Source organism: Gekko japonicus, unplaced genomic scaffold (genome assembly GCF_001447785.1).
Source record: "Gekko japonicus isolate JY-2015 unplaced genomic scaffold, Gekko_japonicus_V1.1 scaffold4765, whole genome shotgun sequence".
Classification (NCBI taxonomy): Eukaryota; Metazoa; Chordata; class Lepidosauria; order Squamata; family Gekkonidae; genus Gekko; species Gekko japonicus.
In genome coordinates this window covers 1-14,097 of record NW_015167196.1, presented here as the reverse complement: position 1 = coordinate 14,097, position 14,097 = coordinate 1, and the positions used below count along the sequence as shown (strand labels likewise).

Here is a 14,097-nt window from a genome sequence, read left to right as displayed (position 1 = left end):
AGGGTTGCCAGCCCCCTGGTCCTGGAAGTGACGTTATCATGTCGGGGACACTGCATGTGATGCTCTGGTTTGAGGGCAAAACTCTATGATAACTGGCCTAAAACCAGAGTGTCGCCAGGCAACGTTGTCAACACGATGAGGTCACTTCTGGGTGAGATCATCATCATCATCATCATCATCATCATCATCATCATCATCATCATTTTTCATTAAGTTATTGATCGCTCAATCCTTGCAGAGCTGCTGGCTCTGAGCGATTTACAGTTACTCATTTCACAAGGGACTACCAATGCTTTATAGGGGTAAGGGAGGACAACACATATAATCTTTACATAGCACATGTTTTGCAGCCAACGGGGATTTGTTCAGTTGCAACTCATACGTGATCCGGACGGCATTCTTCCCACTCGGCTTGGCTTGGCTGGGTGACGTCAGCGCTTCCTCTCCAGGACTTCGGGTCGCAGCTCCATACTGCCACCGCCTGGCTGGAATGGTCCATTACAGGCTTCTTGATGCCGAAGAGATCTTCTAGGCTTTTCGATCTTGCGAGCCGAACCTTCCATTCGCCGGCTAACACCTCCCCCCACCGGGGGGGGGTGTTCGGTGTGCCCACCCTCTCTAAGGAGTGGTACCTATTTTATCTACTCGTTGAAGCTTTTGAACCGCTGGGTGGACGGCGAGCTGGGGACAAGGCTGGTAGCTCACACCAGCGCGAGGCTAGCACTGACAGCAGCACTGTTCAGCTCAGATGTTACTTGTAACCAGAGGATAAATCCCCTGTGCCACCGCAATAATGGATTGCAATCATTCAGAAAAGTATTCAAGATGGTCCTCATCCATGACACTTAGTAACTCTCAAGGACGGGCATGCTGACAGAGGTAGTAAAGGCTTTACCACCTCTGTCAGCATGCCCGTCCTTGAGACACAACGTTTACCTGGCCACGTTAGAAGTAGTACAGTACAAAACGGAAGCATACTCTGGGGAATTCCGTCAACGTCTTCTTACGATTCTTTAAAAAGGACTCTCTGAACAATATTTATCTACTTTAATATAGGGTGACAGTTGTATGGGTTAATATATTTACACCTTGCAGCGCTCTGTGTGGCAGCGTTTCTGTGTTTCTTGTAATTGTTTCTTGTAGCTGTGACCAGTGTTCCCTCTAAGCTGAGTTAGTGTGAGCGAGCTCACGGTTTTTTAGCCTCTGGCTCACACATTTTTGTCTTCGCGCAGGAAGGATGGCTCCAGAGAAAACTAATCTATGCAGCAGCCAAACGGCTCCTTCACAACTTTAAAGCCAGCAGCTCACAAAGTAGAATTTTTGCTCACAGGACTCCACAGCTTACAGGGAGCATTAGTTGTGACCTTCCCTTTTTGGTCATGCATGTACATTTAGCAGGCGTTCCAAGGTCTGGCACTGGTCGGCAAAGAAGAAGAAGAAGAGAAGAGATTGGATTTATACCCCGCCCTTCACTACCCAAAGGTGTCTCAGAGCGGCTTACAAACTCCTTTCCCTTCCCCTCCCCACAACAGACACCCTGTGAGGTAGGTGGGGCTGAGAGAGCTCTTGACAGAAACTGCTCTTTTTCAAGAACAGCTCTTATCAGAACTACGGCTTGCCCGAGGTCATCCAGCCAGGTGCAAGTGGAGGAGTGGGGAATCAAACCCGGTTCTCCCAGATTAGAGTCCGCGCACTTAACCACTACACCAAACTGGCTCTCTGTGATTTCAGTGATTCATCAAACACCCCTTGCGAGTCGCCGGCATACAGACTGAGCCCCGCAACATCGCACTCACCCGTACTGCGGCCCCGGGCGATGAAGGTAGAGGAGGAAGAACTTCTGCCAGATGAGGGGCAGGAGGGGATGGTCCTCCGGGGTGGCCAGGGCCTGCTGCGCCCAGCGATAGATCAGGAGCCGCTGCAGGGAAGGCACGATGGGTAGCTTCAGCTGGGCCTGCGCTTTCTGGAAACGGGAGATGAAATATACTGGGTTCAACATGCATTAGTAATCAGCTTGTGTTCTATTGTGATTACAGCTCGGAACTAAGGACAACTCTAGCAGCACCGGGGCCCTGCTTATAGGCCTGTAAAACAGCACACCCATCACACACCCACTCCCAACAATAGGCAATTTACAGAGGCACTCCTGGGTGATAGGTCCATCCCAGGATCCTATCACTCCATTGTTCTCATAGAAGCATAGAATGTTAGAGTTGAAAGGGACCTTGCAGGTCATCTAGTCCAACCCCCTGCACTCTGCAGGAGCATAGCCGAAAGGTAGCCCTACAACATACCCGAAAGAGGGTCATCCAGCCTCTGCTTGAAAAGATCCAGTGAAGGAACATCCACCACGTCCCGAGGCAGACTGTTCCACTGCTCAACCACTCTTCCAGTTAGGAAGTTTCTCCTGATATTTAGCCGTTATTGACTCCCTTGTCATTTCCACCCATTAGACCTAGTCTTGCAATACAGAGCAAGAGAGAATAGATCCGCTCCATCTTCGACATGACAGCCCTTCAGATACTTGAAGACTGCAATCATGTCCCCTCTAAGCCTTCTCTTTCTGAGGCTAAACAGACCCAACTCAGCCTTTCCTCGTAAGACTTGGATTCCAACCCTCTCACCATCCTGGTTGCCCTCTTCTGGATATGCTCGAGCTTGTCAACATCCTTCCTAAAATATGGTGCCCAAAACTGGACACAGGACTCCAGGTGAGGCCTGACCAGGTGTGTCCCCAAGCTGTGGCTGACGAGATGAGGCTCAGCACACAATGGGAGACCAAGTTTCTTACCAGCGGGGAGCTTCCTTTGCTCCCGTGATCGCTCCCCTTTCGGTTTTATTTTTTTAAACCGTGTGCCGCGCAATGTTCCCTCTAAGCTGTGAAGTCTTGTGAGCAAAAATTCTACTTTGTGAGCTGCTGGCATTAAAGTTGTGAGCGAGCGATTTGGCTACCACATAGATTAGTTTTCTCTGGAGCCATCCTTCCCGAGCCAAGACAAAAATGGGTGAGCCGGAGGCTAAAAAACTGTGAGCTAGCTCACACTAACTCAGCTTAGAGGGAACACTGGTGCCAGGATATCTTCCAGGTTTATTCGCATATTCAAAATGCCCCTGTTTTAAGAAGCTTAAATTCTTCTGTGTCTTTTCCATTTCAAGCTTATCTAATTGATTCCTTAATTGCTGGCTTCCAATTAAAACGGCTTTTACTTAGCGGTTTTTATGCTGTTCTTCCAGGATTTGAATCCTATCCATTGTTTTCTTAGTTTGCTCATTTCTTTTACACTATAGCTAGTAGATTTCCTCTCATATAAGCTTTACTGGAAAAGAAGAGGAGGAGGAGGAGATTGGATTTATACCCCGCCCTTCACTACCCAAAGGAGTCTCAGAGCGGCTCACAAACTCCTTTCCCTTTCCCTCCCCACAACAGACACCCTGTGAGGTAAAAGAAGAAGAAGAGATTGGATTTATACGGCAGTCAATGCACCCAGAAAGGAGGAGGAGGAGATTGGATATATATCCGGCCCTTCACTACCCAAAGGTGTCTCAGAGCGGCTAACAAACTCCTTTCCCTTCCCCTCCCCACAACAGACACCCTGTGAGGTAAAAGAAGAAGAAGAGACTGGATTTATACCCCGCCCTTCACTACCCAAAGGAGTCTCAGAGCGGCTTACAAACTCCTTTCCCTTCCCCTCCCCACAACAGACACCCTGTGAGGTAAAAGAAGAAGAGATTGGATTTATGCCCCGCCCTTCACTACCCAAAGGAGTCTCAGAGCAGCTTACAAACTCCTTTCCCTTCCCTTCCCCACAACAGACACCCTGTGAGGTAGGGGGGGCTGAGAGAGCTCTGAGAGAAACTGCTCTTTTTCAAGGACAGCTCTGACAGAACTATGGCTTGCCCAAGGTCATCCAGCAGCTGCAAGTGGAGGAGTGGGGAATCAAACCCAGTTCTCCCAGATTAGAGTCCGCGCACTTAACCACTACACCAAACTGACTCTCGGGCAGTAGGACAACAAGATTCCAGTCCAGTGACACCTTAGAGACCAACATGTTTTGGGGGGCATGCGATTTTAAAAGTCAAAGCTCCCTTCGTCAGATACAAGTAGGAATGGAGATCTCTGAGCCCTTATCTCCCAGTCTGAAGAGGGGAGGGGTGTTGCAAAGAAGGGAGTCGGGATGCAGAGGCAGGATGCAAAGCATAGAGCCCTGCTCTGATCAAGCTGATTGCCTTGTACCTCTGCGTGCTGACTACCTTTTTGGAAACAACCTTCCCACAACAGACTGGCTTTCTCGGTGGCAGCCCCAGCCTGTGGAAATGAGTTCCCAGAGGAGATCAGGGCCCTGTGGGACCAATCACAGTTCCGCAAGGCCTGTAAAACGGAGCTCTTCTGCCGGGCCTTTGGAGCCGCCGCCACTATTAACAACTAGGGTAAGAAGCCCGCTGCCCCAGAATGTGTATTAACAACCTGTACTAGCAGCCGGGAAAGACACCTGGAGACATCTACAGAAGATCTGCGAGCCGGCCATGGGAAGAGAGAGAGTCGATGGTAGCCATCATGATCTTCATTACTGGAAACTAGCCCTTATTAAGGAAACGTACTAGTTTTGATATTGTTTTAAATGTTTTATCGTATTATTAGATGTTTTTGCTGATTTTATGTAAAAGGTGTCCTGAGCCTGCCTAGGCTGGGAGAGAAGGGTATAAATCTGAACAAATAAATAAATACATAGAAGGGTGTTCAGAGATCTCCATTCCTACTTGTATCTGACGAAGGGAGCTGTGACTCTTGAAAGCTCCTACTGCCAAATCTCCTGGGTTTTTAAGGTACTGCTGGACGGGACTCAAATTTGTCAAGCCACCTTAACCGAGCTGCCTGGCAAAGTCTTTTCAGCTTTGCTTTTTTTCCCCCTTCCCTTCCAAGGAGGCATTCATCACAAAGGCACACTTATTTATTTATCATTTTATATATATATTCCGCCTTCCCCACACAGCAGGCTCAGGGCGGGTTCCATCAGACCAGGCAACGATGCAAATAACAGTTAAAACCAATTAAAATGCATCAAAATTAAAATACAGATTGCAAATTCCAGTATCCCGCAGCCTCAACAGATGAGGTCTACCACAAATTGGGGTTCCAATGATTATTCACAGGGGTCATTTCCTGCAGGAGCGCACAGGAGTGGAGCTCCGGCAGTAAAGAGCCTAGGGGGAGGGCACATACAACAAGCCCCGCCCCCTGCTCCCAGCAGCCCTCAGTCAGAGCAAGAAGCAGCCAGGTGAGTTGCAGAGCCCCCCCCCCGGCCCCCGGTCCAAAACAGTCCAGTGGCACCTTTAAGACCAAGTTTTATTCAGGTACAAGCTCTCCCTCCTCTGTGAGGACAGATCTGCACGTTTTCCCTACCCCCCAATAGCTAGCAATCCAAAACAGTCCAGTGGAGCCTGAGCGGTGGGTGTTGCCTTCTGACACACTCCCGGTGATGTCAGGGGGCATGGCATATGCAAATAAGTTATGCTAATGAGCTATGCTAATGAGCTCCTAAACCTCTTTTTCTACGAAATGACCCCTGATTATTCAGATCTGGGTCACTGGAGGGGAGGGCCCAATAAGGTGTGGTGTGGACACCTGCTGCCTTAGCTAAAAGCCTGGCGGAAGAGCTCCGTCTCACAGGACCTGCGGAACTGTAAAAGGTCCCGCAGGGCCCTGATCTCACATGGGAGCTCATTCCACCAGGTAGGGGCCAGGGCCGAGAGAGCCCTGGACTTCGTCGAGGCTAGTCGGACGTCCCTGGGGCCAGGGGCCACCAGGAGATGCTGGTTTGCACATCGTAGTGACCTAAGGGGCTCATCTGTCTTTGAATTACCTTCAGAGCCTGATCAGGAGTCAACGAGTTGATGACCAGCTCCTTCTCCACAACTCTACGAAGCTGGGAATCCTCTTCGAAGATGGACTCCATGTTCAGGACGGTCCACGCGAACCAAACCTGTTAAGCAAGAAGGAACAGCTGAACCCGGGTGGGAGGGGATAAAAGATCCAACCTTTTTCAAAAACTTGCAACTGTGACCCTTCAGATTCAATACACAGCAGTCCTGCTGGATCCTGCCCAATCAGGTGCTTCTCGCCCTTTCCGCTTCTGGATCAGACCAGTGGTCATTCTAGTCTAGCATCCTGTTTCATGCACCGGCTATGAGATGCCCTGAAGGGTCAAGAAACAAGGCACAGAGGCCGAGGCCTTTCCCCTGACGTTGCTGTCAGGCTCCTTAGTCAGGTCACACCACACAGGGCTTCATAAGAAGATGTTTATTGATGAATCCGGTACTAAAGAACACGTGTACAGCTTGTGTCAGGAATGGCCGTCAGTACTAGGGCCTCTGACTTATACTGAAATCAAACATCCCCCCCATATAGTAGGAGCCAATGGATACATCTTGCGTGCGCGGGCAAAGCAAGCAAGCAAAGTAAAAGCCGTTAACTTTCCCAGCCGAGTAAACTGCAGCTGTAGCATCTACAAGGTCAAGCATAAGATAGCAAACAGTCGGTGAGCCAGAGAGAGCTGTGAAGAAAGAGGAGTGCACCTCTCCATATTCCAGAGCTACCTGACAGTTGCCTCCTGGTTCTGGGATTCAAAGGTCTACTGCCTCTGAATCTGAAGGTCCTTATAGACATCGTGGCTAGTCACTACTGATGTACCTCTAACCCCATGGACATGGCCGGTTCTCTTTGGAATCCAGAACCGAAAATGATAAGTCAAGTAGAATAGAGGACCAACAATAAAAGCTTAATATGTATAGTACATAAAAAGATACATGTATTTGTTAATAAATACATGTATCTTTTTATATAATCCCCGACCCTACGAATCAACGACCTCCAAAATGTCCTCTCGTTAACACCCTAACGTAGAGCCTGGGGTTCCGGTCTTGCAAACCGAGGGCCGCAGTTTCCTTGACGGAGTCAATCCATCTCCTGTTGGGTCTTCTTTCCCTGCTCCCTTCGACTTGTCCTAGCACTGTTGTCTTTCCCGGTCACTCTCATCTTCTCACGATGTGACCGACGCTCCCTCTAAGCTGTGGAGTCTTGTGAGCAAAAATTCTACCTTGTGAGCGACTGGCATTAAAGTTGTGAGCGAGCCTCTGGCTACTGTGTAAATTAGTTTGCCCTGGAGCCGTCCCCTTCCTGAGCGAAGAAAAAAATGTGTGAGCTAGAGGCTAAAGAACTGCGAGCTCACTCGCACTAACTCAGCTTAGAGGGAACACTGGATGCGACCCAAGTGAGATAGACTCAGTTTCGTCGTTTTAGCTTCTAGGCAGAGCTCAGACTTGATTTGATATAGAACCCACTTATTTGGCTTTCTGGCGGTCCACAGTATCCGTAAAACTCTCCTCCAATGCCACATTTCGAATGAATCAACTTTCCTTCTGTCAGCTTTCCTCATTGTCCAGCTTTCACACCCACACATAGTAACTGGGAATACCATGGTATGAATTATCTTAGTCTTGGTCACCAGCGACACATCCTTACACTTAAGAATCTTTCCTGGCTCCTTCGGATGGCACGGCTGCTACCCGCAGAAAAAATGGGATGCAAGAAATGCAAGAAATGGCGATGTGGACATTTTCAGGGGGTGCTTTACATATGAAGTTAATTTTTAGCCCAACCAAAAACTTCCTCAGAAGCCAACAGAGAACACCAAATACTTGAAATTTTGCTGTTTATGACTCCCGTTGCAAAAACGGTAAAGACAACAGGCTAGAATACCTGAAATCAATTACATTCGAATAAATAAAAACTACAACAAAACATCCTTTTGCAGAACAGTGAACTGGGCTAGATAGCGCATGGCTTTTCCTCCAGATTGTTTCTGAGAGCTAAATTCATCAAACCGTCTCTCCCGAGGTGACTTTCTTTTTCTTTTCTTTTTTTTACATCTTCTGATCATTTCAATTCAACAAGGGGCATTAAAAAAAACAAGGAAAGGCGGGTCACAAGCAAACAGCAAGACCACTCTAGCGCATCAACTCTATGGCACCACCCTACCTGCGTGGAGTTGGCATTTCCCTCGATGAAAGAAGGTGTAACGTTTCCCGCCACGATCCAACTGACTAGGGAAGACAGCAGCCCCTTGTCACAGTGGTAGCCCAAGGCATTCTGGGAGGTTTAGATAAGAGAGAGAAAGAGGGCAGGTGAGAAAACAATGGCGCCATTATGGATCACTGATGAAGGATACAGTCTATTGGCTGAAAGTTATTCAGAGAGGTTTTTTCCCACACAGTCCAAAGCCAGAAGTGCAAATTCATAAGAACATAAGAGATGCCAATGTGGGATCAGACCAAAGGCCCATCCAGTCCAATACTCTGTGTCACACAGTGGCCGTATAGTATATAAAAATATATGTGTATTTGTTAATAAATACATGTATCTTTTTATATAATATACATATTAAGCTTTTATTGTTGGCCCTCTATTCTACTTGACTTACCTTTTTAGGTTCTGTATCCCAGGTTTCCGGGTTAAGTTCCCCCCCCCCTTTTTGTCCCTAGTCGGTTCTCTTTGGAAGCCATCTATGCCATCGTCATATAACTACTCAACACAAGCGTCTCTTGATGCTGGAACCCCAAGCTCAATGGTACTGTCATGACCTTGGCTGTGCCACCAGAGGCCTACTAGGCCCAGGGAGCCTGGCTAGCAGTAGGTGAGGCTAGGCCTACAACTCCCAGAAGCCCTTGAGAGGTCTTGGAGCCAAAACTGACCAATAGGAAAAGAGGAGGGCTTGGAATAAGAGATCGGGAGCAGCAGGAAAAGCTGCTCTTCCCAGAGGGCAGAGCCAGAAGGAAGGCTGCTGCAGGGAAGAAACCCTCATCCTGAGAGAAGGGTGAGTAGTCTAGTGTCACTTGGAATAGTGAGCTACAGACAGTATATATTTAGACGCGTTAGGGCATTTGATTTCTTTTCTTTTCACCCACTTACTGTTATATTTCTGCACCTTGTTGTTTGACCGCCTATAAACTAAACTATTTTCATTGTTCACTCTGCCTGGTCCTCATGCCTGTTATTCGGCCAAAAGGGAGTTCAGAAGGTCTTGGGAGGGTGCTCTGGGCCTTCTCAAGGGAACCTAAATCCAGAGGGGTGGCAGCGTCAGGTGACACCCCACCTGAGCCGTGACAGGTACACTTAACCAGACAGAGTCTGGTTATGTCAACCTCACCAAAGGGACTAGACTCATTCTAACTGTGCTGTAAATCGATAGTGCTCTCTGTGTGTGTCAAGTGCCATCAAATCACATCCGACTTATGGCGACCCTACGAATCGACGACCTCCACAATGTCCTCTCGTTAACAGCCTAACGTAGAGCCCAGGGTTCCGGTCTTGCAAACCGAGGGCCGCAGTTTCCTTGACGGAGTCAATCCATCTCCTGTTGTGTCTTCCCCTTTCCCTGCTCCCTTTGACTTGTCCTAGCATTGTTGTCTTTCCAAGTCACTCTCATCTTCTCACAATGTGACCGACGCTCCCTCTAAGCTGTGGAGTCTTATGAGCAAAAATTCTACTTTGTGAGCGACTGCCATTAAAACGATTGCAATAAAAATGCGGGGGGAGCCTCTGGCTACTGTGTAAATTAGTTTGCCCTGGAGCCGTCCCCTTCCTGAGCGAAGACAAAAATGTGTGAGCTGGAGGCTAAAGAACTGCGAGCTCACTCACACTAACTCAGCTTAGAGGGAACACTGGATGTGACCCAAGTGAGATAGAATCAGTTTCGTCATTTTAGCTTCTAGGCAAAGCTCAGACTTGATTTGATCTAGAACCCACTTATTTGGCTTTCTGGCGGTCCACGGTATCCGTAAAGCTCTCCTCCAATGCCACATTTCGAATGAATCAACTTTCCCTTTGTCAGCTTTCCTCATTGTCCAGCTTTCACACCCACACGTAGTAACTGGGAATACCATGGTATGAATTATCTTAGTCTTGGTCACCAGCGACACACCCACACGTAGTAACTGGGAATACCATGGTATGAATTATCTTAGTCTTGGTCACCAGCGACACATCCTTACACTTAAGAATCTTTCCTGGCTCCTTCGGATGGCACAGCTGCTAACTGCAGAAAAAATGGGATGCGAGAAATGGCGACGTGGACATTTTCAGGGGGTGCTTTACATATGAAGTTAATTTTTAGCCCAACCAAAAACTTCCTCAGAAGCCAACAGAGAACACCAAATACTTGAAATTTTGCTGTTTATGACTCCCGTTGCAAAAACGGTAAAGACAACAGGCTAGAATACCTGAAATAAATTACATTCGAATAAATAAAAACTACAACAAAACATCCTTTTGCAGAACAGTGAACTGGGCTAGATAGCGCGTGGCTTTTCCTCCAGATTGTTTCTGAGAGCTAAATTCGTCAAACCGTCTCTCCCGAGGTGACTTTCTTTTTCTTTTCTTTTTTTAAACATCTTCTGATCATTTCCATTCAACAAGGGGCGTTAAAAAAAACAAACAAGGAAAGGCGGGTCGCAAGCAACCACAAAGACCACTCTAGCGCATCAACTCTATGGCACCACCCTACCTGCGTGGAGTTGGCATTTCCCTCGATGAAAGAAGGTGTAACGTTCCCCGCCACGATCCAACTGACTAAGGAAGACAGCAGCCCCTTGTCACAGTGGTAGCCCAAGGCATTCTGGGAGGTTTAGATAAGAGAGAGAAAGAGGGCAGGTGAGAAAACAATGGCGCCATTATGGATCACTGATGAAGGATACAGTCTATTGGCTGAAAGTTATTCAGAGAGGTTTTTTCCCACACAGTCCAAAGCCAGAACTGCAAATTCCATGCATGAATGTCAAAGGATACTTTCTGAAGCAATGCAGAGAGCATTTTTAAGTCCTTGAGTGGAGAGGAGAGGGGGAAAGAGCTATTTTAAACCATGAATATAGATGACATGCTATGGACACAGCCTTTGTGAATTATTGTTTCCTAGAAACACAGCCAGATAACATTTCTGAAAGGGAAGACAAGAATCTGGGCTCCCCGTTTTACTGTGAACACACCTGAAGCTGCCTTATACAGAAATCAGACTGCCAGTCCATCAAGGTCAGCATTGTCTTCTCAGAGGGTCTTTCACGTCACCCACCGCCAAGTTCTTTTTAAATAGAGATGCTGCGGATTGACTCTGTACCTCCTGCTTGTAAAGCAGAAGCTCTTCTACCGAGCCGCAACCCCTCCCCAAGTGCGGATCCCTCCAAAATGAATTAAAAGAGAAAACCCACCAATATCTAAATGTGCCTAACACAGGTGACCAAGGCTCCCTCTAAACTGTGGAGTCTTGTGAGCAAAAATTCTACTTTGTGAGCTAGGGGCATTCAAGCTGTGAGTGAGCAATCTGACTTCTGCATAAATTAATTTGATCTGGAGCCCTCCTTCCTGAGCTGAGACAAAAATCTGTGAGCTAGAGGCTAAAAACTGTGAGCTAGCTCATGCTAACTCAGCTTAGAGGGAACACTGCAGGTGACTGCATTATCACCACGTAAAAGGTAAAGGTTCCCTTGCTCGAAAGCCAGTCGAATCTGACTCTAGGGTTGCGGTGCCCATCTCCGTTTCAAAGCCAAAGAGCCGGCGCTGTCCGAAGACGTTTCCATGGTCATGTGGCCGGCATGACAAAACACCGAGGCGCACGGACCGCTGTTACCTTCCCACCAAAGTGGTCCCTATTTATCTACTTGCAATTTCTTGCTTTCGAACGGCTAGGTTGGCAGGAGCTGGAACGAGAGATGGGAGCTCACTCCGTCATGCGGCACCCGGGTCTCGAACTGCTGAACTACCGACCTTCCACAGCCTGCAGTTCAGCGTCTTAACCCCTTGAGCCACCGCAGCTCAATTCCAAAACCTACTGACCCAGCATGTTATCTAATAGACGTTTTGAGCCCGTGGGCCCCTTTGGAATGCTGACACAGGGTGCTGGGCACAGATACAGAATGGCTGCAGCTGGGGGTGAAGCAATAGTTATTTTAACCTGCACAGCCAATCCAGTCTCCAGTGGCCTATCGAAGCAGGGTTGCCAAGTCCCTTTTGAGATGCCAGCGGGGGATGTGGTGGGCGCTCTGGAAGCCGGGAGCGTCGCCCCTGACATGCTGATGTCACTGGAAGTGATGTCACGCACCGCGCCTACGTCACTACCAGTGTTCCCTCTAAGCTGGGTTAGTGTGAGCCAGCTCACAGTTTTTTAGCCTCCGGCTCACACGTTTCTGTCTTCCCTCAGGAAAGACGGCTCCAGAGCAGACTCATTTATGCAGCAGCCAAACCGCTCGCTCACGACTTTAATGCAGGCAGCTCACAAAGTGGGATTTTTGCTCACAAGACTCCACAGCTTAGAGGGAACACTACCGGGTGAGGCAGGCACGTCTGGTTTGGGGGCACTCCACAGCTTAGAGGGAACACCAGCGGGTGAGGCACGTCGGAGGCAACGCTCTGGTTTGGGGGCAAAACTCTATGATAAAATTGGCCTCAAACCCCAGAGTTTTGCCCAAAAACCGGAGTGTCACAACACTCCACGTCACCAACGTGCATACATCGCTTCCAGGTGACGTAGACATGTCACTCCACATGCTGTTGGGGGGGGTGTTTCCTTCTGCCAGCCAGCTCCGGCCAGGAGCCCACAAAAGTGAGGGATCCCCCACTCCAAAATGGGGACTGGCAACCCTAATCTAGTTTGGTCTAGCGGTTAAGTGCGCAGACTCTAATCTGGGAGAACTGGGTTTGATTCCCCACTCCTCCATTTGCACCTGGCTGTAAGCCGCTCTGAGACACCTTTGGGTAGTGAAGGGCGGGGTATAAATCTAATCTCTTCCTCTTCTTCTTTTACCTCACAGGGTGTCTGTTGTGGGGAGTGGAAGGGAAAGGAGTTTGTAAGCCACTCTGAGACTCCTTTGGGTAGGTAAGGGCGGGGTATGAATCCAATCTCCCTCTTCTTCTTCTTTTACCTCACAGGGTGTCTGTTGTGGGGAGGGCAAGGGAAAGGAGTTTGTAAGCCGCTCTGAGACTCCCTTGGGTAGTGAAGGGTGGGGTATAAATCCAATCCTTCTTCTTCTTTTACCTCACAGGGTGCCTGTTGTGGGGAGGGGAAGGGAAAGGAGTTTGTCAGGCGCTCTGAGACTCCTTTGGGTAGTGAAGGGCGGGGTATAAATCCAATCTCCTCTTCTTATTCTAATCAGAAGCCCATCTGGGCAAGAGCCCTAGGTGGCCCCATCCACTTTTAAAAACACCAAGAAAGGCATCAGGGGGCACCACGTTGGGGACCCCCGATCCAACACCTGCCCGTGAGAAAGGGTGGAGCCCCCACACCTTGTGCTGCTGATACAGCAGCTTCTGGACACAGTCCTCTTGGTTGAACTGAAAGGCTGCCTGGCACAGATGATCCATCAGGCACAGCGTGGCTCTCTCCTTGTGCCAGGCCGGTTGGCTGGTGAGGGCCTGGACCCAGAACTCGAGCACCGCGGCCGGCCCCACGCCATTGGGAAGGCTGCTCACGAAGACGTGATTCTGTCAAGGCAAACAGTGGAATAATTCATCAGCGGAATAAGAATGTGAGAAGAGCAATGCCGGGGGGAAGGTCGAGAGTCAAATTTCTCCCAGCATCCTGTCTCCAAGAAATGCTACGGGCAGGGACGCGGGTGGGCATCGAAAGGAGAAGTGGGCACTCAATGAGGTTCATGAGCAGTTGGCTTGGAACAGATAAAGGGAAGTACTTCTTCACCTAAAGAGTCATTCACACGTGGAATTCAGTGCCGGAGGAAGTGGCGGTGGCGGCTACAAGCATAGACAGCTTCAAGGAGGGACTGGATAGGATAAAGCTATCAGAGGAGTTACAAAGAGATATAATGCTGTTAGAGGAGTTACAAAGACATTTAAATTAATAATCAAATCATATAATCATAGTCTCGCAGTTATACTCATTAATCTTTTCTTGTTACATATCTACTCATTATTATATGATAGTATAAGCATTGTATAAATGGGGGGGGTTATTCTTTTCTTTTGTTATGTTTCTTATGTTGAAGTATTAATTATCTTACTGTATTTTGACTAGTTATGATACTTTTTCATGTTTCATA

General features: G+C 48.4%; 1 protein-coding gene across 1 annotated transcript in view; it reads right to left on the bottom strand.

Moving 5' to 3' along the window:
- EPG5 (ectopic P-granules autophagy protein 5 homolog (C. elegans)) overlaps positions 1-13,525 on the bottom strand; it is a gene marked incomplete at both ends in the record, with an annotated part of 66,391 nt that extends 52,866 nt beyond the window's left edge. The window contains 4 exons of the mRNA XM_015413154.1: positions 1,797-1,963; positions 5,862-5,981; positions 10,560-10,670; positions 13,328-13,525. Coding sequence (XP_015268640.1) covers positions 1,797-1,963; positions 5,862-5,981; positions 10,560-10,670; positions 13,328-13,525 — 596 coding nt within the window. The remainder of the gene's footprint in view (positions 1-1,796; positions 1,964-5,861; positions 5,982-10,559; positions 10,671-13,327) is intronic.
- Between the last annotated feature and the right edge of the window lie 572 nt (positions 13,526-14,097).